A 21,892-nucleotide genomic window follows, 5' to 3' on the forward strand; every position below is an offset into this window, starting at 1 on the left:
AGTGGCGCACGACTTACGGCTGTGCAGGGCAGAGGGTCACAGAGTTCCCTCCTGGGTAGGAGATTGCAGGCCGAGCCGGGCAGTGTGAAGGAGGTACCGGGAGAGTGAACCCAACAATACAGCGGCCCGTCTGATAGCTGCAGCGGCCCGTCCGATATTCTTTTCTCCCCTGAACCGAACCGCGGCCCGTCCGATATTCTTTTCTTCCCCCCCCCCTCCCCCCGGACACCCCCCGACCCCGAGCCCACCCCCCGGACCCAAACCGCAGCCCGTCCGATATTCTTTTCTCCCCCCCCCCCCCCCCGACCTGAACCGCAGCCCGTCCGATATTCTTTTCTCCGACCCCCGACCTGATTTGCGGGCCAGCTTAGTAGGAGTCAGCCGATATCCGGCTTTCCAGAGAAGCAGGAAGGGGAATGAGACACGGAACAGTCGCAAGAGGTAGCCTGAACTTTTAAAATTTATATTAAATACAAATTTCCCAGTCTTATAATAATACCTTCTGAAATCCGAAAAATTCCGAAAACCGAAACTCAGCTGGTCCCAAGGCTTTCGGATAAGGGATAGTGTACCTGTAATTAATTCTGTGAAACACTTGAAAACTTTCCTGAAAAATTCAAAAGAGCACAATATGAATGCTTCCCTCTCCTCTCTCCACCCGTCCCTCTCCCCCTCTTTACCCACCCCACTGATTCTCAGCCCATTGCCCTTCCCTTCTCTCCCCTCCCTGGAATTCACAGTTGATTTGCCACTTGAAAATGCAGCAGTCTAAAAGGCTGCCCCATAAAAGATTAAAATGCATCATCATTTTCTGGAATTCATTCTGCTCTTAAGACGAATTAATTCTTAATGTGATTTTTTGCGCAGGAGTTTGCCGGGGAAGGGCTGCGAACATTAGTGCTGGCCTACAAAGATCTGGACGAAGCTTACTTTAATAAGTGGCAAAAGATGCATCATCATGCCAGCACGGCTCTTGATAATCGAGATGAAAAACTTTCTGCAGTGTATGAAGAAATTGAACAGGACATGATGGTATGACCATGCAGAAGGTTAACTTGTCACATTCCAGCGAATCACCATACCTGATTTATGCATGATGATTGTCGGAAATTTAAGCTAGACATTTTGTATAAGTGACCAGTCTCATATCACAATACAGTGGTTACGTCACGATACAATAGTCGTCACATTGTTTTGACACTGACCAGATTGTTTTCCACAATTACTCTGTTCAGTACAGTTTAAGGGAGACTTTGGGTACATTTTAAGAACACCTGAGGGGGAAAAATTCAGTTGATTTGCGATTCCCATTAGTGCCCTAAGAGGGCGCTAACGGGGCGCAAAGCAACCAGCACCCGGGCGCGGTGCTGCTAATGCCTCCCGTGAAATTCAGCGGGAGGTTAGTGGTGGCAGTAAGAGTTAGCGCCCCGCGATGCTGCGCCTCCGGCGATGACGTAATCGGCGTGCGCAGCGCCCCGCTCACGATCTTCGGTAGTGCCCCCTGACTTACCGCCGGACGCTGTGTCCGACAGGGTCAAGGGGGCCTACCTACGGCTGGGGCGGCGCAAATTAAAGGGGAGGTGCCGGGCGGCCATTTTTGTTGCTGGCCGCCTGCCAGCACCTGCCCCCTTTGCTGTCCCCGCCCTCCTGTGCAGCCCCCCCGCCCCCCCTGACGGAGTGCCGACTGCGCTCCGTGAGCCCGGCACTTCTCTTGCGTGCTGACTCATTTTGGCGAAGTTAGCACCCCACAGGGGGCACGACTCAATTTTGCCCCTCTGACCTTCAATTGTATGGTATATTTCTTAAGAAAGCAATACAGCATTTTACAATGCGGATAGTTTGAAGCTACTTTATAATTAATTACTAAGTGTGAACCACTCTATTAATTGATTTTGGAAAATAACATATAGGAAAACTTTGAAACTGCAGAATATCTAATCATGAAGTCTGTAAAATATTTATCAGTATTCTATCTGCAAAAGTTTAATACAAAAACAATATTCATGTGTAACTTTTCATTAATTGCGTGCGTAACTCTGTTTAGTTACTAGGTGCCACTGCAGTGGAAGATAAATTACAAGAAGGGGTTTCTGACACAATTGCCAACCTAACCCTGGCCAATATTAAGATTTGGGTACTTACCGGAGATAAGGAAGGTATCGTATATGGTGACCTCGTCATTTTACAAAAGATTATTTTAATTTCTGCTTTCTGTACAACTAAGTCTATTGCGGTGATATTGAAAACTACTGCCCTGATTGAAAGAATTGGTAAAATGTGAGAAAAATCAGATGCTTCCTTCGCACAATAGCCCCGATAAATCAGTGTTTGGCTGGGAAGTATACAATTCACCTAAATGGATTGCAATGTATTTTGTATTTCACCAATATTGAGCTATTTTGCTCTTCTAACATCTCTATTGTAACAAACTGATTTTTGTCACAGTTTATGCTTTCTATTAAAACTCAGTTGGCAGCTCAGTGGGCAGCACACTCGCCTCTGAGTCAGAAGGTTGTGGGTTCAAGTCCCACTCCAGGGACTTGAGCACATAAAGCTAGGCTGACACTCCCAGTGCAGTGCTGTGGGAGTGCCGCATTGTCGGAGGTGCCGCCTTTCGGATGAGACGTTAAACCGAGGCCCCGTCTGCTTTCTCAAGTGGACGTAAAAGATCCCGTGGCACTATTTCGAAGAAGAGTAGGGGAGTTATCCCCGGTGTCCTGGCCAATATTTCTCCCTCAATCAACGTAATAAAAACAGATTATCTGGTCATTATCACATTGCTGTTTGTGGGAGCTTGCTGTGCGCAATTGGCTGCCGCATTTCCTACATTATGACAGTGACTCCACTTCGTGAAAGGCGCTATATAAATGCAAGTCTTTCTTTTGTTTCTCATTTTTCAATGGTCATTGTTTATCTTTATGCTTCATCTTGATTTATGGACATATCTTGCACTCTTGTTTGCTCTCTTCAACTCCAGTGGTGTCCTGCACCATAGGCCTCAGACCAAGATCTTGGCTTATCAAAAAAAGATTTCCTCAAAGAATTTGGAGTACTAGGGTTTTTGTGCCACTGCGATCATGAGTGAGGTGTGAAAATCCCAGAGTCAAGTGAGCAATTCCATACTGCTCCCAACTTGGTTGTTTCCACCGAGACTGCAGCGGGTGGCCTGGAGCTGGAGCCATAGTTTAGCTGGCCCCATTGTAACACACTACTCCGTAATGCACTGTGCCTTATGACCTAGTTACTCACATTGATGCTGCAGTTTGCCCACACCAGAATGAGCCGGACTCTGGTTGAGGAATGATGCCGTGGTAAATCAGTCTAACGTTTTCTGATCTGCTTATACTGCCAGTGCACGCTGGCATCTTGGGAATGCCCAGTTGCACAAGCCTCACATCATTGTCTGTGTGCCTGTCCTTGGGAATATTGGAGAAAACTCACTATGTGTGAGGCTTGGCCACTACAATTGAGTTACATTGAGTAATGTCACCCTGAGGACTCTAAGCTTGAAGCTTTAATGGGGCCATGAACTTGATGTAATCTTCCAATATGAACAATTGTTGAAGCACAAATGTAATCTCGTAGTGAGCGTGTAAAACAGCATTACCTTATGTAGATGGTTTATGTGTGAAATAAATTGGATTTATGATCATGGTACCGCATATTGAAGTGTGACAGCTTTCTTAATATGTGTTAACCAAACTGGGAGATTGGATTTTCACTGTATGCACTTTTCAGGGTAGTACATGGCTTTTGTGACCTAGAGGCTCGACACATTAGATTTATCACATGTTACATACAGAAGCAATACCTTTCCCCTGACAATTGATGTATTGATTGTCCCTCAGGAAAATGACACTATTGCTGATTACCTAATTCTAGAAAAAGCTAAGTACAGTTAGATTCAGAATAAAACCTTGAAACATTATAAAATAAATTTACCCTTTCCATGACCTCTCAGAAACTGATCTAACCAAACAAATATTTTCTTTAAGCTTTCTTTGCCCTTATGCCATACTGCTTTTCAAGGAACTGGTTGTGTCTCCCTTTTTCCAGCGAAGAGACATCCAACAATGTAATATTAATTTAATAATGCCGCTCTTGCGCTGCTTTTTATGGAGTTTGCTGATCAGTGAGAAAGGGAAAAAAATCATTGATAAAATGAGATTATTGAGACAGGAACTCCAGTGTTTGTGGATTGACTGACGTTTAAACTCGCTCACCTTCACTGGGAAGTTTCAGTTAGCTTTTAGTGAGGCCTATTCGATCAAACACTGCGTGAAAACAGAGTGCTGAGTGGGAAAATAAAACTAACAAGACCACTCTCCCCAAAGTCAAGACAAAGACGTGTTCTTGGAAGCAGTTAAGGTGATTTGAATGTAAAAACATAAAAGCAAGTAAAACACGAGCTCTTCAACTTTTTCTGAGGTAGCTTTGAAAGGAAATGGTGTTTACTATATACAGGAAACTTTCGATTTACCGGCACCTAAATAACCGGAAATCTCGGTTAGCTGGCAAAATTCAGGAGTAGGTTTTACTTCATATTGTATTTGCCTTCTTCCATCTGTGCTGTGCAAGGGTGTGGCTGCAGCTGTTGCTAAGCTACAGAGATGCTTGAAACTTGAGGCCATTGTTCTACAGTTGTTGCTAAGCAACAGGGTTTGTTGCTTTATACGGAGCTGTCAGCTCTCCCTATCTTTTACTATACCGTTCGGTTATCCGGAATTTTTGATGAACCGGCACCACGTCAGTTCCGTCCGTGCCGGATAAAAAAAAGTTTCCTGTACTAGCTGGCCTGCAAATATAGTCGGTATGTACAGTAAGAGCTAAACACAGGTACACCTGAGAAACCCAGCAAGTCAGGAAGGAACCGGTCTTGATATTTCGTAATACATTAATATATTCTAAATAGTTACAGCAGCTGCTTTGCACTGATTTGTTTGTACTCCCGAACTATCATTGTTCCTGCACACAGTAGAAAGTTCTAAAAGGGCTGTACTGTTCCTTTTGGAGGTAGCTTTTAAACGAACGTCCTATTTAAGCAACCACATTTAAGTGCAACATTTTGGGACCACTGAATTTGCTGCATGAATATTTGGTTAAAAAGAAAAGATGCAAATTAATTTAATCTTAATATATATATTTCTGGAAGTTCTTCATAAGAACGCACACCCTTAATAGGTGAAAAGGTAAATAGCTGCTACCCGCAAGTTCGATGCCGAGGTAGAGTGTTTGTTGAACTGAACTGGGTAAGGAAAACATTCTTTATTTTCCAGGAGCTGATTCAAAAAAGTGCAACACCAACTCTGAGGAGATCTCTTAGAAATGTATTTTTCCCTGAGTTTTTTTCCCAGTTGAGATGTAATCTCCTCCCGCCATTACATTGCAACCTCTGACTCATCATGAGCAATGCCACCGGGAGGTCTGCTAGTGCGAGCGTGTGTGGCCGAAAATCTGCAGGTCACCGTTGCGGTTGATACGCCAGGATCATGCCTGCCGGGTCAGCAGGAGGGTCAGTTGAGAGCAACTGCCTCTTGCAGGCCATCCCCAACACCCACGTGCCAGTGGCAGCTGGAAATTCTGGCATCTGCCCGCCCCTGCGAGGGAGTGGCGGTGGGATGGTTGTCTAGGTCCCCCCCCTGCCCCCACCTCTACCCGATCATATCCTCCTTGATCCTCTGTGTTACGGAACGTATTGTCTTTTTCTGCTAATAAGAAAAATAAAGTTGGGGGCTTTCTCTCGGGGTTCAGGCCGATGCCATTGCGACAACATTGTAGCCTCACCCACTTTGCTCAAATAAGCAGAAAATTAGCACCAGGTTTTTGTCTCCCATCATTGTAATTTTGACGGTTTTGTGCCCAAAATAATGAGCAATTTGATCCGCTGCGCATTCAAGTGTTACCGACCATGCCACCAGCAGGCAGGTTTCTGGGACTGGTTGGGAGCAGCACCAGTATGTGGGACTCAAGAATGGGCAAGAGTGGGGCAATGCTAAAGAGCACACATGCAATACTGGGGGAAGCTCCGATTGCGCACTTAAACTTTTAATCAAGTATTGGGGGGGAAAAAAACAAAAGGTCACATTGGCAAGACTCCTAACTACAACAGCAACCGAGTCAGGTAAAATCCTTTGAGAGTTGGAACGCCAGACTAGTGCATTGAAGCCCACTTTAACCACTGAATAAGCTGCACCACCCAACACCCTCTCCTGTTGTTTTCCTTGTGATTTTACTCATTCTAGACAGACTGACAAATGACCTTTCTAGCCATATATCCAGCTCCCCTGTAACTCTCTACTATTTACTTGCCTGTGTTCTGCAAGTTGCATGTGCATTGGTGAGAAAATATGCTGGTCAGGTGCAAAGTTATTTGTATACACTTCCAAACACAACTGGGTAGTAAGTTTTTTTTTAAAGAAACTTCATGTTCAGATTCAATTTTAGAGGTGTGTTCTTAATAAATATCTCATACTATAAAAATGGCCTTTCCATTCTGGTGTATGTTCTGCCGTCACTTGTCGGGAACAGTAAAATAGTGGTAATGTTACTGGACTAGTAATCCAGAGACATGAGTTCAAATCCCACCACGGCAGCTGGGGAATTTAAATTCAATTAATTAAATAAATCTGGAATTTAAAACATCTAGGCCTAGAAATTCAGTATCACCACGTTTGGGGCGCTACAGTCGAGCGTGCACTAAATTTAGCACCACGTTCAGCGAAATTGAGTTGCTTCGCCCCAAGAGGTTCTTGCTGCGCTAAAGCAGGCACTGCACGACTATCCTAAGGCGCTAAGCCGGAGAGGCGAGGCGCTACTACCGAGGGCGGGCGCAGCGCAGGTGCGGCCAGTTAGCGATTGCAGGCAGACACGCTGGCGCCGGTCACCTCTTAAAGGGGGAGGGTCGATTTGGCTTGCAGCCACGCCCTGCACATTGGAGCCCTGATTATCAGCCTGGACAGACCTGCTGCGACATCATTATGCCTACGACCATGGAGAGGGCCAGGGAGCGAGCGCAGCGCTTCAGTGAGGGGGCCCTGAAGGTTTTGGTTGGCGCAGTGGAGCGCAGGTGACCTATCCTCTTTCCGGACAGTGGCAGGAGGCCGCTGCCCAACGAATATCGAAAAGCTTGGAGGGAGGTGGCACACAGCGTGACCTCCAGCAGCATGGTACCTAGGACCCCAACGCAATGCAGGAAGAAGTTCAGCGACCTCACTCGGGTTGTCAGGGTGCGTACCCTTTCCAGTATCCTCTTCATTCCTGCATGTGCACCTCACTTTATGGCCAAAGGGTCCTGAAAGCCCCAATGCCCAGCCCTCATCCAACACCTATGGGCCTCTCGTGAAAATCACATGCCTATTCACCACTTTACACACTGTAAGGGCTATTCGACCATGGGAGGCAGTGCAGCCAAGATCAGGGCTTGACACTAAGGGCTATTCGACCATGGGAGGCAGTGCAGCCAAGATCAGGGATTCACACTGTACTCAGAGCCCGTCCTTTCTCTTGCAGGGCAAGCTGGCCCACAACAAAGATGTGCGGGTTAGGTTGATTGGCTATGATAAATTGACCCTTAGTGTTAGGGGGATTAAATACGTGGGGTTACAGGGATAGGGTGGGATATGTGTTGGTGTAGGGGTTAAGGGGATCGGGTGGGATATGTGTCGGTGCAGGCTCGATGGGCCGAAATGGCCTCTATCTGCACTGTGGGGTTTCTGTGTGAATAGGAGGCAGCAGCAACGGACCGGGGAGGCCGTCCTGAACTTAAAGACCTCAGCGATCTGGAGCAGCGAGTGGAACAGATTATGGCAGGCCGGCTGATTGGCCCCGTCGCCACTGGAGCTGCCGACCCCGTTCTGGACAGCAATGGTAAGGTCATCACCTTTTTGACCTCTCTCTTTCCACTTGTGCCTCACACCAGCATCCTTTGCCACTATCGAACCAATGCAGTGCATTGCAGCACTCATGCCTCCCTCGCTGCTGCCCTGTCCTCACGCTAAAGCAACTCTTGTACCTCCTTGCTTTCAGATGCTGATTCGCGAGGTGAGGAGGCGGGCCCTCAAGCTGCCACTGTGAGTGAATCGGAAGGCGAGGAGGAGGAAGAGGAAGCCGGAACATCAGTGCCACCCTCAGCCGAGGCAGCCCATGGCCACAATGGGGACACGTCTTCCCTGGAGGGGAGCAGGGGGGAAGGGTCCGAGGAGGGTGAAGCTCCGGGGCCCAGCGGGCTGCAGCAACGCGGGGAGGGTAGGGAAGCTCGGCGGCCTTCTCCCCGGAGGGAGAGTGTGGCCTCCAGTCCTGCTACAGTGAGCGCAGAGGAGGTGCGGCTCCTTGCTAAAATGGGCGCCCAGGCGGAGCGCAGGCACACTGAGCTCATGACTGCAGTGGCAAGGATGCCTGACTCCATAGAGCCACTGGCAAGGAGTGTACAGGAATCTGGGGCAGCACAGGCAAGGAGTCTGCAGGATTTTGGTGCAGCACAGGCGGCTTCCAGCCAAGTGCTTAGTTGTGCCATGCAGCCACTGGCTGGTCTGATGCAGACACAGATCAGGGCCATACAAGCACTAACTGCTGCCACCCTCGCTGGATCTGCCGGGGCCCTCGCCGTGCCGCAGCAGGCCAGCAGTCTGTGCTTCAGCAGATTGCTGCGCATGGTTCAGTGCTGCCCCGTGTGAGTGCCAGTGTCTCGTTCGACCAGAGAGTGCCTGTGCTCTGTCAGGTTGGCAGCATCCTGCTGCCAACACTGTCACTCCTCCACTGCAGCTGCCACCACCCGTAGGACAGACTGCTGCCGCCCAAGCAGAGTTGGAACAGTCAGCAGCCGGGGCCTCCAGGCCCAGAGCTGGTCCAGGCCATCCCACAAGGGCATCTGCCAACTCACTATCTGACCCTCAGCAGCCTTCCCCCAGCCTTGCTGCAGCCACTGGGGTCCCATTGCGGAGGAGCTGCAGGGTGGGAAGGGGCCAATCTCGCAAGCGAGGCAGATCACCCTCGCAGGCCAAAAAGTAGGAGGTGTGGCAAAATGCTGTGTTTTTTTTTGTGAAGGCCGAGGATCATGGTCATTTTTGTTTAACTCTTTTGTTCATTGTCTCCAGGTTGTGAGAGCCAGTTATGTGTCTGACTGTTTTTTGGGGGGTTTCCCTGTATTTGTTTGTCATGCGGGAAGGGCACAGAGTTTGTTAAATAAATAATTGTCTTTATTCAGATTGTGCATGTTTGCACTTTGAATTATTTGTTGCCTTGACCGGCTCAGGGTTTGCGGAGTGGGTCCATTCATGTTCTTTCAATGGCACAAGCCATTCCCTGAGAGGGGGCCTAGAACAGACTTGCAATAAGCTGCTGACGAACGGCCCTTGCACTTTGTACCTCCCTCCTGTCTTGGTGCTCCTCCTCCTCCTCCTCCTCTGGTGGTCCTCCAATGTCTGCTGGCAGTGGCTGAGTCCTGAGGATAGCCAGGTTGTGCAGCATGCAGCACACTACAACGAAATGGGAGACTCGCTCAGGCGAGTACTGAAGGGCTCCCCCGGAATGGTCCAGACAACGGAACCGTTGCTTTAGCACACCGATTGTGTGCTCAGTGATGTTCCTGGTCGCTTGATGGCTGTCATTGTATCGCTCTTCAGCAGGGGTGCTGGGCGCACGGAGCGGGGTCATCAGCCAGGTGCACAAAGGATAGCCCTTGTCCCCGAGAAGCCAGCCTCCTGGGTGAGCCGGGGCTTCGAAAAGGTCTGCCACAGAAGTCTGGCGCAGGATGAAGGCGTCGTGGCTGCTGCCTGGAAAGCGGGCATTGACAGCTAGTATCAGCTGCCTGTGGTCACACACCAACTGCACGTTCAACGAATGGAACCCCTTCCGGTTGCGGTAATCCTCTGCATTCTCTAGAGGCGCCCGCAAAGCCACATGCGTGCAGTCAATGGCGCCCTGGACCATGGGGAAGCCCGCTATTCTTGCCAATCCCATTGCGTGCTCCTGCTGCTTGTCCAGGGTCATGGGGTAGGAAATGTACTGACGTCTTCTTTTGAAGAGGGCATTCGTGACTTGGCGGATGCAGCAATGCACCACGAACTGGGAGACATTGGCAATGTCCCCAGTAGTGGATTGGAAGGAGCCGGTGGCATAGAAGTTGAGAGCCACTGTCACCTTCACTGCCACCGACAGAGACGTCCTGCTCCTCAGCTGAGGCTGCAGATCTCTCTGAAGCAGCTGGCAGATCTCAGTGACCACCTCCCTTCTTAATCGAAGCCTCCAAATGCACTGCTCCTCAGACATGTTGAGGTAGGAGAACTGCAGGCGGTATACCCTGGGAGGGTAAGGCCTCCTGTGCTGACGCCTGTTGGCCCTCCTCCGTCTGGCCATGATTAGCGCACTCTCTTGGCGTCTCTGAGCCCTCTCAATGCAATGGAGAAACCCAACGTTTCCACCCATTGCAGCCCCCATTATATGTGGCCACTCAAGGCTATGGCACTGAGAAATCAATCCAACTGCAAAGCTCTGGGCTGAAGCCGGAAGTACCTGTGCGAGCGCTGAGTCAAAGCAGAAAGCTCTCACCCTTTGTCTCTCTGCAAATCTCTCTCTCTCACACAGAAGGAGTGGTCCAAAATGGCTACCACTAAGAAGGCAGGAAGAGCCCCCTTTAAATAGCGCCCCCCAGCCCCACAGCGACTGGGAACCGTTCCACTCAACCAGTCGCTGGGAGCGCCAGGCGGAAAGAAGGGGGGCGCCACTGAAGTTCCGGTTCGGGGCGCACCAAGGGAGTTGCAGCATGAAATGACGTCAGGATCTGCGCGTGCAGCTGAGCGGGTGTTGCGGTTTTGCGCCGCCGCTAAATGTCCACTCAAGTTCGTGAGAGGCGCAGATCGCGCTAGCCGCTTTGCGCCCCACTTTTCGCCCTCTTAAGGCGCTAGCGGCTGGCGCTACCAACTGAATTTCTAGGCCCTAGTGTCATGGAACTTTTGGATTGTCGTAAAAACCCATCTGGTTCATTAATGTCCTTCAGGGAAGGAAATCTGCCGTCATTACCCGGTCTGGCCTATATGTGACTCCGGACCCACAGCAATGTGGTTGACTCTTAACTGCCCTCTGAATGTCCTAGCAAGCCACTCAATGGCAATTAGGGATGGGCAATAGATGCCCACATCCCGTGAATGAATTAAAAAAAAAAAAAGGCTTCAACACAGGTTTCCTATTTCCTCTATGGGAGAGTAGGGTGTTGTACAGGTACAGTGTTGTTTGTGGAAAATGTACGGATGAAGAAGCTCTAATGGTTTAAGTCCAAGCCAGATAACGCAGCTCAATGGATAATTGATTTGCTTTGGATACTATTCAATGGTTATTGTAGATTGGCTTATCATTTATTAATTAACTGGCCATTCATCAATTATTCTGACAGATTAAGTGGTCACCTGTCTTGCTGCTGTTTGTGGGATGTTGCGGGGTGCAAATTGACTGCTGTGTTTGCCCAGATAAAAATGACTGCACTTGAAAAGTAACCTGTGTGAAGTGCTTTGAGACATTTTGCAGACATGATGAGGTGCAACATAAATGCAAGTCTTTTTGCTGGAAGTATATTTAATTTGGATTCCTGCAGTTTTGGGCTCCACATTAGCGGAAAGATGTTGAGGCAATAGAAGGGGTGTTGTGCAGATTCACTGGGATGTTGCCTGGTATGAGAAAATACAAAGAACAGGAGAAACTTTTTTATATACACGGAGGGTTGAGAGGCTGTGGAATGCACTACGAAAGTTTGGGATTGACGTGAACATCATGTCAATATGGGTTGGATAGAAGGCTGATGGAGCAGGAGATAAAGGGATACGGAAGGAGGACAGGCATAAAATTAGGACTGAAAACAGAAAATGCTGGAAATACTCAGGTCAGGCAGCATCTGTGGAGAGAGAAACAGAGTTAGCGTTTCAGGTCGATGACCCTTCGTCAGAACGGCCGAAGGGTCATCGACCTGAAACGTTAACTCTGTTTCTCTCTCCACGGATGCTGCCTGACCTGCTGAGTGTTTCCAGCAGTTTCTGTTTTTATTTCCGATTTCCAGCATCCGCAGTATTTTGCTTTTGTGATAAAATTAGGACTGCTGTTCGTGTGGAGGATAAACACCAACACAGAGAGGTTGGGTCGAATGGCCTGTTTCCATGTTGTATTTTCTATGTGATTCTACACCCCAAATACACTGTCCTGCACGCTCTCCTTTGCCCGACATCCTTACTGTGTTAAAATCAAGAATCGTGGCCTAGTCTGCTCTAATTAATTCCTTCTCTGGACTCCCAAAATTTGGAACAACTTGCCTCCTTCATTCTTTCCTCCCTCTAACCCCAGTTTTCTACTCCCCAATTTACCTTCTTATTTTTACCCTTTAAAAAAAAAAAAAAAAAAATTCTTGGGCTGTGAGTGTCGCTCGCAAGGCCACCGTTTATTGCCCATCCCTGGTCTTTTCGACCTTGGTGGTGTCTTGGGCTATGGTACTTGTATTTTCAATGGCAAACCATAAAAGACTTGTAGATTGTTGAAAATAAGGCGGCAGCATTGATCTCGGACCGTCTGATTCTTCACATTTCACGTTCCTGTTTCCTCTCAGAGACGGCAGTGAATATTGGTTACTCGTGCAACATGCTAACGGATGACATGAATGAGATTTTCGTAGTGTCTGGCCGCACGGTTCTCGAAGTGCGTGAACAAATCCGGTAAACAACCCATGAATGTTTTTGCATGTCGGAAATCATTCACATTTATTTTTGTAGCCAATTTTTAAAAAATTATTTAAAGGTATATTTGAACAGTTGTCGGGTTTCAGGATTTCTTTTTCCCATTTTTCCACAAAAAGGGTTACTTTTAATGTTTCTTCTAAGTAAAATGTATTCTCTCAAGTTTGAAACAAAAGGCATCTAGACAAAAGATGGTTCATATGCTAAATGGAAATTGTTTCCCACAGAACCTGAACAGGCGCTTCCTTAGCTTGTCTGAGTAATCTCACACACCTCATACCCATTGTGTTGGGAAACACTTTGATCTCCAAGGCAGTGTGAATCAACTGCCATAAAAAGTAAAATTAAAACAGAAAATGCTGGAAATACTCAGCAGGTCAGGCAGCATCTGTGGAAAAAGAAACAGAGTTAACGTTTCAGGTCGATGACCCTTCGTCAGAACTGGAAAACATGAGAGATGTAACAGATTTTTAAGCAAGGCAGGGAAAGGGAAGAGGGGAGGAGAGAACAAACAGAAAGGTCTGTGATAGGATGGAAGGCAGGAGAGATTAAAAGACAAAAGGGGTGATGGTGCAAGGCAAAAGGAGATGGTAATGGGAAACGTTAAGAAACAAAAGATGACTCGAGATGAGGTGTAAATGGCAATGGCAGAATCGTGAACAGCTGCCAGGTGAGAGAAAAAAAGAAAAAAAATGGCTCAGACCACTTATGGGAGCGACTGATGCCACTGAATTCGAGATGGTGTCTGCAGCAGAATTTGTAACAAATTAATTATGTACGGAAGTAGCTTTCCACCCTAAACAGATACAAATGAGGTAAAGGGGTTTGCACTTGCAGACATACCAACTGCCTCTGATCCTGATGATGGATACTTCTTTTGTTGGCTGACCCTAGACGGCAGGAGGGTGGACAATAGTAGTTTACCACACAGAAGGAGGCCATGTGGCCTATCGTGTTTGTGTCGGCTTTTTGCTAAAGCAAACAAAACTAATCCCATTGCCCCACTCTCTCGTAGCTCTGTAACTTCCTCCGATTCAACTCTGTCTACTTTTCCCTTAAAACATGCAATGGTCCCGGCCTCAACCACTTCCCCTGTGGTGAAGCATTCCATGGCCTAACAACACTGCATGAAGAACATTTTCTTAATCTCTCTTCCCACTCACTCAATTACAACTTTAAATTGACCCAACAACACTGATTCCCACTGAAAAAGTCATCTTCCCTATTCACCCGATTAAAAATCCTATACATAATTTTTCCACTAGCTCGCCTCCCTCTCTCCTCTTCTCCCTCCCTCTCTCCTCTTCTCCCTCCCTCTCTCCTCTTCCCCATCCCTCCCATTCCCCGTCCCTCCCATTCCCCGTCCCTCCCATTCCCCGTCCCTCCCCTTCCCCGTCCCCCCTCTTTCCCCCGTCCCCCCTCTTTCCCCCGTCCCCCCTCTTTCCCCCCTCCCCCCTCTTTCCCCCGTCCCCCCTCTTTCCCCGTCCCCCCTCTTTCCCCGTCCCCCCTCTTTCCCCCGTCCCCCCTCTTTCCCCCGTCCCCCCTCTTTCCCCCGTCCCCCCTCTTTCCCCCGTCCCCCCTCTTTCCCCCGTCCCCCCTCTTTCCCCCGTCCCCCCCTCTTTCCCCCGTCCCCCCCTCTTTCCCCCGTCCCCCCTCTTTCCCCCGTCCCCCCCTCTTTCCCCCGTCCCCCCCCTCTTTCCCCCGTCCCCCCTCTTTCCCCCGTCCCCCCCTCTTTCCCCCGTCCCCCCTCTTTCCCCCGTCCCCCCTCTTTCCCCGTCCCCCCTCTTTCCCCCGTCCCCCCTCTTTCCCCGTCCCCCCTCTTTCCCCGTCCCCCCTCTTTCCCCGTTCCCCCTCTTTCCCCGTCCCCCCTCTTTCCCCGTCCCCCCTCTTTCCCCGTCCCCCCTCTTTCCCCGTCCCCCCTCTTTCCCCGTCCCCCTCTTCACCCCCGCCCCTCCTCTTCACCCCCGCCCCTCCTCTTCACCCCCGCCCCTCCTCTTCACCCCCGCCCCTCCTCTTCACCCCCGCCCCGCCCCTTCACCCCCGCCTCACCCCCGCCCCTCCCCTTCCCCCCCGCCCCTCCCCTTCCCCCCCCGCCCCTCCCCTTCACCCCCCGCCCCTCCTCTTCCCCCCCCTATCCCTACCCCCCCCCCCCCCGCCAACCCACCATGAAGTAAATATATGGCACTCAACACAGTCTGGCCTGTGTGTAATTTACATATGCCTTCACCTGAAATGTACCTGATGGTCTAGAAATGACGGCCCACTTTTGCCTCCAAGTAATTTCCATTGGGTAGAAGGGAAAAAAATGGTACTTGCCAGTAAAACACAAAGCGGTGTAATTTTCTCTGAAGAGCATTTTGCTGTTTTAGGCAGAAATAAATTCCTATAGTGCTCAGTTATCCTGATGGGAATAGTTCTGTGTTACAGAATCAAAATATTTTCAAACATTTAAAAAAAAAAATGAATAGACACTCACAGTATGTTATAAGGCAATGGCACTGCACAAACTGGAGCTAACATCACAGCCCCTGAACCAACACGGAGGTTACTGGATGGGTCACATTCTTTAAACATGCTTAGAAGAAATATATGGGTTTGAGGACAAAACAACTAAATGTGGAGGTGGTAACAGTTGATTGACCTGGAAAGAGGACATGAATATGATAATCAGTTCTCATTGAAGTTATGCAAAGTTTTTATTTTACAGTTTGTGAAGTTAGAAAAATGGCAAACCCTTTTTCTTGAGGGAAAGAATCGTCTCCTAAGAGGGTTCCTGCCTTGTTTTAAAAGTACTGGAGTTTAGAATTTCCAATTGACATTACTTTCATAACATTGATCACAATATCTAGACCAGTTTTAGAGTTTTATGTAAAATTGCAAAGTTCTTAAAAAATATATATATATGTTTTGCATTCTAGGAAAGCAACAGAGCGAATGATGGGGACACCTGTTTGCAATGGACATGTTTTCTCTGAAAAGAAAGCGACTTCGAAGTTAGAATCAGTGATTGAAGAGACTGTTATGGGAGACTATGCACTGATTATTAATGGACACAGTTTAGTAAGTGTGAATACTAAACATGGTCATGAGGGTTTTTGAGCGAGTCCCTTTACAGCTCAGCAAGTTATCCAGTGAATCACTGAGCCACGGAGACCAGGAAGGTGCCAGTCATTCCCCAATCACATTGAGCTCATCTCGGCTGGGATAACAGCAAGGATGTGATAGTTGGCCTCAGCCTTGGAATTAAGGAGGACAAAATTGTCAGGTTTCCCAGTCCTGGTTGCTGTCCAATGATCCCTGCTACGAGTGCTTGTGTGTGGATTTGAGTAACATAAGAATTAGGAGCAGGAGTAGGCCATACGGCCTCTCGAGCCTGCTCCGCCATTCAATAGGATCATGGCTGATCTTTGACCTCAACTCCACTCTCCCGCCTGATCTCCATATAAGAGTAAGACCATGCTAGCAGTAATTAACCGCTTCCTTTCCCTGTAGTTTAATAGCATGTTGATGCTCGCTGGTAAATTGGGTATTTGGGCATCCTACACCTGAGGAACCTGTACCCCTGTAAGATATTGACATCTTCAGGAGAGGAGGAAGGGAGGCATTTGGTGATTGAAAAAAAACTAGTGTACACAAACAAAAAAGTGCATTCAAAATACATTTTGGTCCACAATGTTGTCAATACACATGAAGACAAATCTGTTTTAATTTGAATTATACTATAAACCAAATTAGCTATGAGTTTAATTTAAAAGACTTATCTGAGCAATTGTGTAAAACTATATTGTATTTGCTTTCTAGGAAAGTAAAAGTGGTGGCTAATTTCTTATCTAAGGTAAATTGATCATTGAAAGGATATCGAAATTATGAATAGATATGGTAAATGGGAATGGCACACAATTTAATAACATTTATTGAAAGTTTTTTCCAAAAAGAGGGCTGAATATGATCTGGATGCAATTTCCAATGTCGTGGCCTAAAAAACTATTGTTGTGGTGCAATGCCCAGTTTTCTCTAACTCAATTACTCTCAGCTCATTTTCCTCCTCCATTATTGACCCCTTGCCTCTCTCTCATAATGATGGTAATTCATGTAGGAGGTTTCAGCAGCCGCCCAGCACCTGACCCAATTGATTATTGTTCACGCATCAGCCTGGATTATTTGCAGATTATTCATCAGCCAAAGCTGAACCGGTTTCCCCCCCCCCTCCTCCCCCCGGTAATGTCCATAAGCATGCACTTCCAGCAGGGATCGCTCCTGGGAACCTTGGCTGATTGTCCTTTCCTTAACTTAGGAATGCTGAGAACAGGGATTGAAGCTTCAGTTTGACTCAGTCCCACAAAGTACCACGTATTTGCCCGCTGAGCTGTATGAATAACTAATTTCTGGCTGACTTTCTTCTTGTGCTGAATAAATGAACTCGGATGGAGTGGCGTTCTTAAAATGGTACAGTTGAGAGCTTCTACAGTAGCTCAGCTGGCTAAGTCAATGATTAGTTGATAGTCAGCCAGGACAATGATGGGGGCACTCCAAATGGCCCTGATACCCCCAGGATAGGGAAGGGAAACGTGCCCAAGGTCCCTGTTCCTGATCACTATCCAGCAAGCCTTACTTGAAGGCTTGTATGTGTGGGTGTCTGGTGGAGACAGAATGGGGCTCAACTGTGATGCCCCCCCTGCCCCCACATGGTTGAATAAACTACTGATCTTAGCATGGGCACTTGAGCAATGTACTGCTGTATCTGTGTGATGCTTCCACTTCCTGAACCAGTAATCTTTGTGGGTGAAATTGCTGTTTCAGTAACATTATGGTTTATTTCATTTGTGTAGCCAAAATGGGACTTGGGTACCTAGCTAGTCCAGACTCACTTTATTAAAGTCTCCTGTGTCTGCTGGCTCCAAATGTCCCGTGTGAAATGATTTGGGGCATTCTGAATTCTGAATCCCATGGGCATGGGCCTACACAACAAAACTGTCCCTAATTTGACATTATTGGCAATCTCACTCAGAGACCACGGGATGACTGGTGTGGGCGATGGAAAAAGTGTCAGACTGGTACAGTAAGGGGGGGTGGTCTTCTATGGTTGGGGATGAGACACATTGTTGGGCAGAGCAGAGAGGGTTCAACTCTGCATCTGGCTGTCATATACCTGGGCTGCAAGTGCTTGATGCTGATGTTGGAAGAGTTCCATTCTCGGTCACTAATATCCCTCACCTCGATAAGCACAAAAGAATTAATAGGCGGTAAAAGTCATTGGATTGACTCTCGGTAAAGGCGCTGCATGTAAAACCGCTCTGGGCAGAAATGGTACAGAACTTTCCCTCCAGGTTTACCTGTACTTTTTGGCCTCCTTAAAAGTTTGAATGGGTTGGGCGGGGTCCAAGATTGAATGAATTGTACATGGCCTTTGGAGGGCATGTATTTTTTGTAATACTTGAGTTTTCATGTGTAAGTCATAGAAACTTACAGCACAGAAGGAGGCCATGTGGCCCATCGTGCCCTGTGCCAGCTCTTCCAAATTGAATTCCTCCAGCAATGGGGAACACCCTGATTTTGTGTATATGTAGGATTATTTCTTTCCGGTTAAACACTGAGCAGCTTGTCTTCATTTCTCGTGTTTCTGTTTATACAGGCTCATGCACTAGAAGCAGACATGAAGCGAGAGTTCCTGGAATTGGCCAGCTTGTGCAGAACTGTTATTTGCTGTAGAGTCACACCTTTACAGAAGGCCCAAGTGGTTGAGCTTGTCAAACTGTACAAGAAAGCCGTCACGCTGGCTATAGGCGATGGAGCAAATGATGTCAGCATGATTAAAAGTAAGACAAGTCTCCAGCCATATCGAACTGTTGCATCAGAAATACTGAGAATTATTTTGTATACATTTCACGGCTGTCAGTTTTGCATTGAAGTCTTAGGGCTGGATTTTGTGAATGAAGGCGAGTTGGAGGCGGGACTGCTGCTTGTCCGTGTCAATGTCCTGCCTCCATCATCGTCTGACCAACCAGAGGGATTTTCCCCTGATTGACCTTGTTAAGCCCGCCCTGTGGGCTCAGCAGGCCAATTAGGGCAGAAGTCACTGACGGAGCACGTCAACGTCAGACGTGCTCTCTGTCAAGACTTTTTGAAAGAAGAAATGTCAGCGTTTGACAGCTCTGTGAAGCTGTCAAACACTGACATTCTCTGTAGTTTGATCAGTCCTTGTGTTCAGGACTCATCAAACCTTTCAACTTTGTCGATTTCAGATGGCTGTTGGTTCGGAGGATCCAACAGCCAGTCTGTGAAATCGACAAGGAAGATGTCGGGTCTCCCGATCCAGGGTGGATGAAGGCTGTTGGAAGAAAACAAGGTAAGTGAACAGTTTTTAACACTTATCACTCACCTTGAATACTTAACACTCCACACTTGCACCCATCACTCACCTCTACATCTTACTTCCAGGTGCCTCCAACCGCCGCAGACCTCCTTCACATCTCCTCCAACCCGGCGGGGTTCTCCGAGGTCGGGAAGCCTTCACCTGTGAAGGTAAAATGGCACTAATCCTTTTTTCTGCCTGTTAACAGGCAGTTAAAAGGATTTAATGTCTTTCCCATCTCCAGGAGACGGAACCCGAAGCAGCACATCTTCCCGCCTCCTGGCAAAAGGGCACGGAGGCGGGTTGGGGGCGGGTTTGCCGTCCGCCCCCACTTTCTGCTACTTTACCGGCAGTCCCGCCTCCATACCCGCCTCCTCGGGGTTTGGAAAATCCAGCCCATTAAGTTACTTCCTCCAGTCAGAACTAAGATTGCGGCCTAAAGTAAAGCATGATAAGAAGGGGTCACCTGACCATTTGCTGTGCATTGCATGAAATTATTAAATGGCCAGTGTCCCAGGGCAATAGTCTCTCCTGTCCCCCATAGACATTCTTACTTGTATGTGGCAATTAAACCAAAGAATGAGGAGGGCCATGTCTTTGTGGTAGGCAATCTAATAATTCCCCCATTGGGGAGACCAAACGCAGATTGGGTGACCGCTTTGCGGAACACCTCCGTTCAGTCCGTAAGGATGACCCCGAGCTTCCGCTCGCCTGTCATTTTAATTCACCGCCCCATTCCCACTCAGACCTCACCGTACTCGGGCTCTTGCATTGTTCCACGGAAGCTCAGCGTAAGCTCGAGGAACAGCACCTCATCTTCCGATTAGGCACTTTACAGCCTTCCGGACTCAATATTGAGTTCAACAATTTCAGATCATAACCTCTGCCCCTATTACATTCTTACTTATATTTTTTATCCACACCTTTGTTTTGGCCCTCCCCCCCCCCCCCCCCCTTTTTTCTCTCCCACATGGCAGCTGTCTCCCATTCTGCCAGCGTATTTCACACCTAATCTAGAGCCGCCTTTTGTCTCCGCTAGTCCTATCACCATCTCGTTTTGAATACCTCTTAATGTCTCTTCACTTCTCTTTTGTTCTCTCCCAGCCTCCAAACTGGCCTTTTAATTTGTTTCATTTTCTGTGCTTTTTCAGTCTTGTCAAAGGGTTTTGACCTGAAACGTTGACTCTATTTCTCTCTCCACGGATGTTGCCTTGCCTGCTGAGTTTTTCCAGCATTTTCTGTTGTTATTTAATAATTCCCCTACGCTGACTTCTTTTACCTGAGGGGAAAAAATGTATAAAACTGATCAAAGTATTGTTTTTCATCAAGGTTAAAATTGTGCCTACACCGAAATGTAAATGATTATTTATTCAGTATGCTTTATGGGTAACTTGGTGTGGTTTCCTTTCAATGGTTTGAAATGTATTAAAATGTAATATGCCAACACTAAGGTAATAATGATTGAGCAACGTGTTTAATAAGTTATCTTGTCAATGTTGTAAAAGAGCTTTTGTTTATCTTGCTCAGTGAAGTTCAGTTTTCGAACAAAACCAAAGTATATTTTTATTATTTAAATCTACTAGTCAATGCTTTAATGCACAAGGCACTTACTGTGGTTGCTTTACCCACAGCTGCACACATAGGAGTTGGGATCAGTGGTCAGGAAGGCATGCAGGCGGTTCTGGCCAGTGACTATTCAATTGGACAATTCAGATACCTTCAGCGACTTATGTTAGTCCATGGGAGATGGTCCTATCTGAGGATGTGCAAGTTTCTCTATTACTTTTTCTACAAGAACTTTGCATTCACTCTTGTGCACTTCTGGTTTGGTTTCTTCTGTGGGTTCTCTGCACAGGTCAGTAGTTTCTCGGAAGAAGAGATCATTTGCTCTAAACAGGTCAGAGTTCATGCATCAACACCTAATGAGATGCAGGGACAGAATCAGTTGCTGAGGTGGAGTTCAAGGCTTTTAGCATGTACTGGTGACATGGTTAATTTTAGACGCGTTCAAAATTGTGTGAGGTATGTGTAATTTTTAACTTTAAAAGCTACATTTTTCACGTGTAATACAGGAGAGGTATACTTACCAAGGTACGAGAGCCCTGTACACGGCCACAGGTGCAGAAGCCCCGGTTACACGGCCACTAATATATAGTAAAGCTTACCTGAACCTACTCCTGAATTTTGCCGGTTAAGAGAGGTTTCCGGATATTTAGGTGCCGGTTAAAAGAGCATTTCCTGTATTGTAAACTGTAAAGTGAGGCACTAAGTTTCTGCCACATCACAATATAAATGGAATGAATGTAATATTGACTGTGTGCATCTTGCACTTTCCAATACAGCAACAAATGTTAAGCAATGTATTTGCATCTAAAGATAGGCTCTTTATTTGAACTATCCTTAAAATCTGTTAATCTTTGCAATTGCAAAATACTGTAAATGGTATGAATATTCATAACTTTATTCTAAAATCGAAGCCGGATTGAATTTGCTTTAAAGACCTGGAAATTAAGTGCCATAAAATCTTAGAAAGAAATCCATCAGTTAATGAAAATGTTATTTTAGAAATAAATCAATTTAATTCAGAAAATACATTGGCCCGTAATTTCCGATAGGGGGCTTCCTGCGTGCGGATGCCTCCTCTCGGGGGAAAAAATCTACGCCTTTACCTGAGGGCTCCCAAGGTCCGGACACTTCCGATGCTAGGGCTCTCCAAAGTCGAAATGCACAGGGCCCAGGTATCCCAGGGGCGCAGGCGGTTCGCAAGCGTCCCTGGAATCACGTGGGCCAGGCCAGCCAATAGGAGAAGGGAATCTCCCTTCATACTTTT

General features: G+C 47.4%; 1 protein-coding gene across 3 annotated transcripts in view; it reads left to right on the plus strand.

Moving 5' to 3' along the window:
- atp8b4 (ATPase phospholipid transporting 8B4) overlaps positions 1-21,892 on the plus strand; it is a 286,247-nt gene that overhangs the window by 233,970 nt on the left and 30,385 nt on the right. For all 3 annotated transcript variants that reach the window (XM_085968674.1, XM_085968673.1, XM_085968675.1), the window contains exons 19-24: positions 868-1,032; positions 2,045-2,156; positions 12,584-12,689; positions 15,629-15,770; positions 18,343-18,526; positions 20,694-20,917. In XM_085968674.1, coding sequence (XP_085824800.1) covers positions 868-1,032; positions 2,045-2,156; positions 12,584-12,689; positions 15,629-15,770; positions 18,343-18,526; positions 20,694-20,917 — 933 coding nt within the window. The remainder of the gene's footprint in view (positions 1-867; positions 1,033-2,044; positions 2,157-12,583; positions 12,690-15,628; positions 15,771-18,342; positions 18,527-20,693; positions 20,918-21,892) is intronic.

Source organism: Somniosus microcephalus, chromosome 27 (assembly GCF_052327205.1).
Source record: "Somniosus microcephalus isolate GS21.2 chromosome 27, FLI_Smic_1.0, whole genome shotgun sequence".
Taxonomy (NCBI): domain Eukaryota; kingdom Metazoa; phylum Chordata; class Chondrichthyes; order Squaliformes; family Somniosidae; genus Somniosus; species Somniosus microcephalus.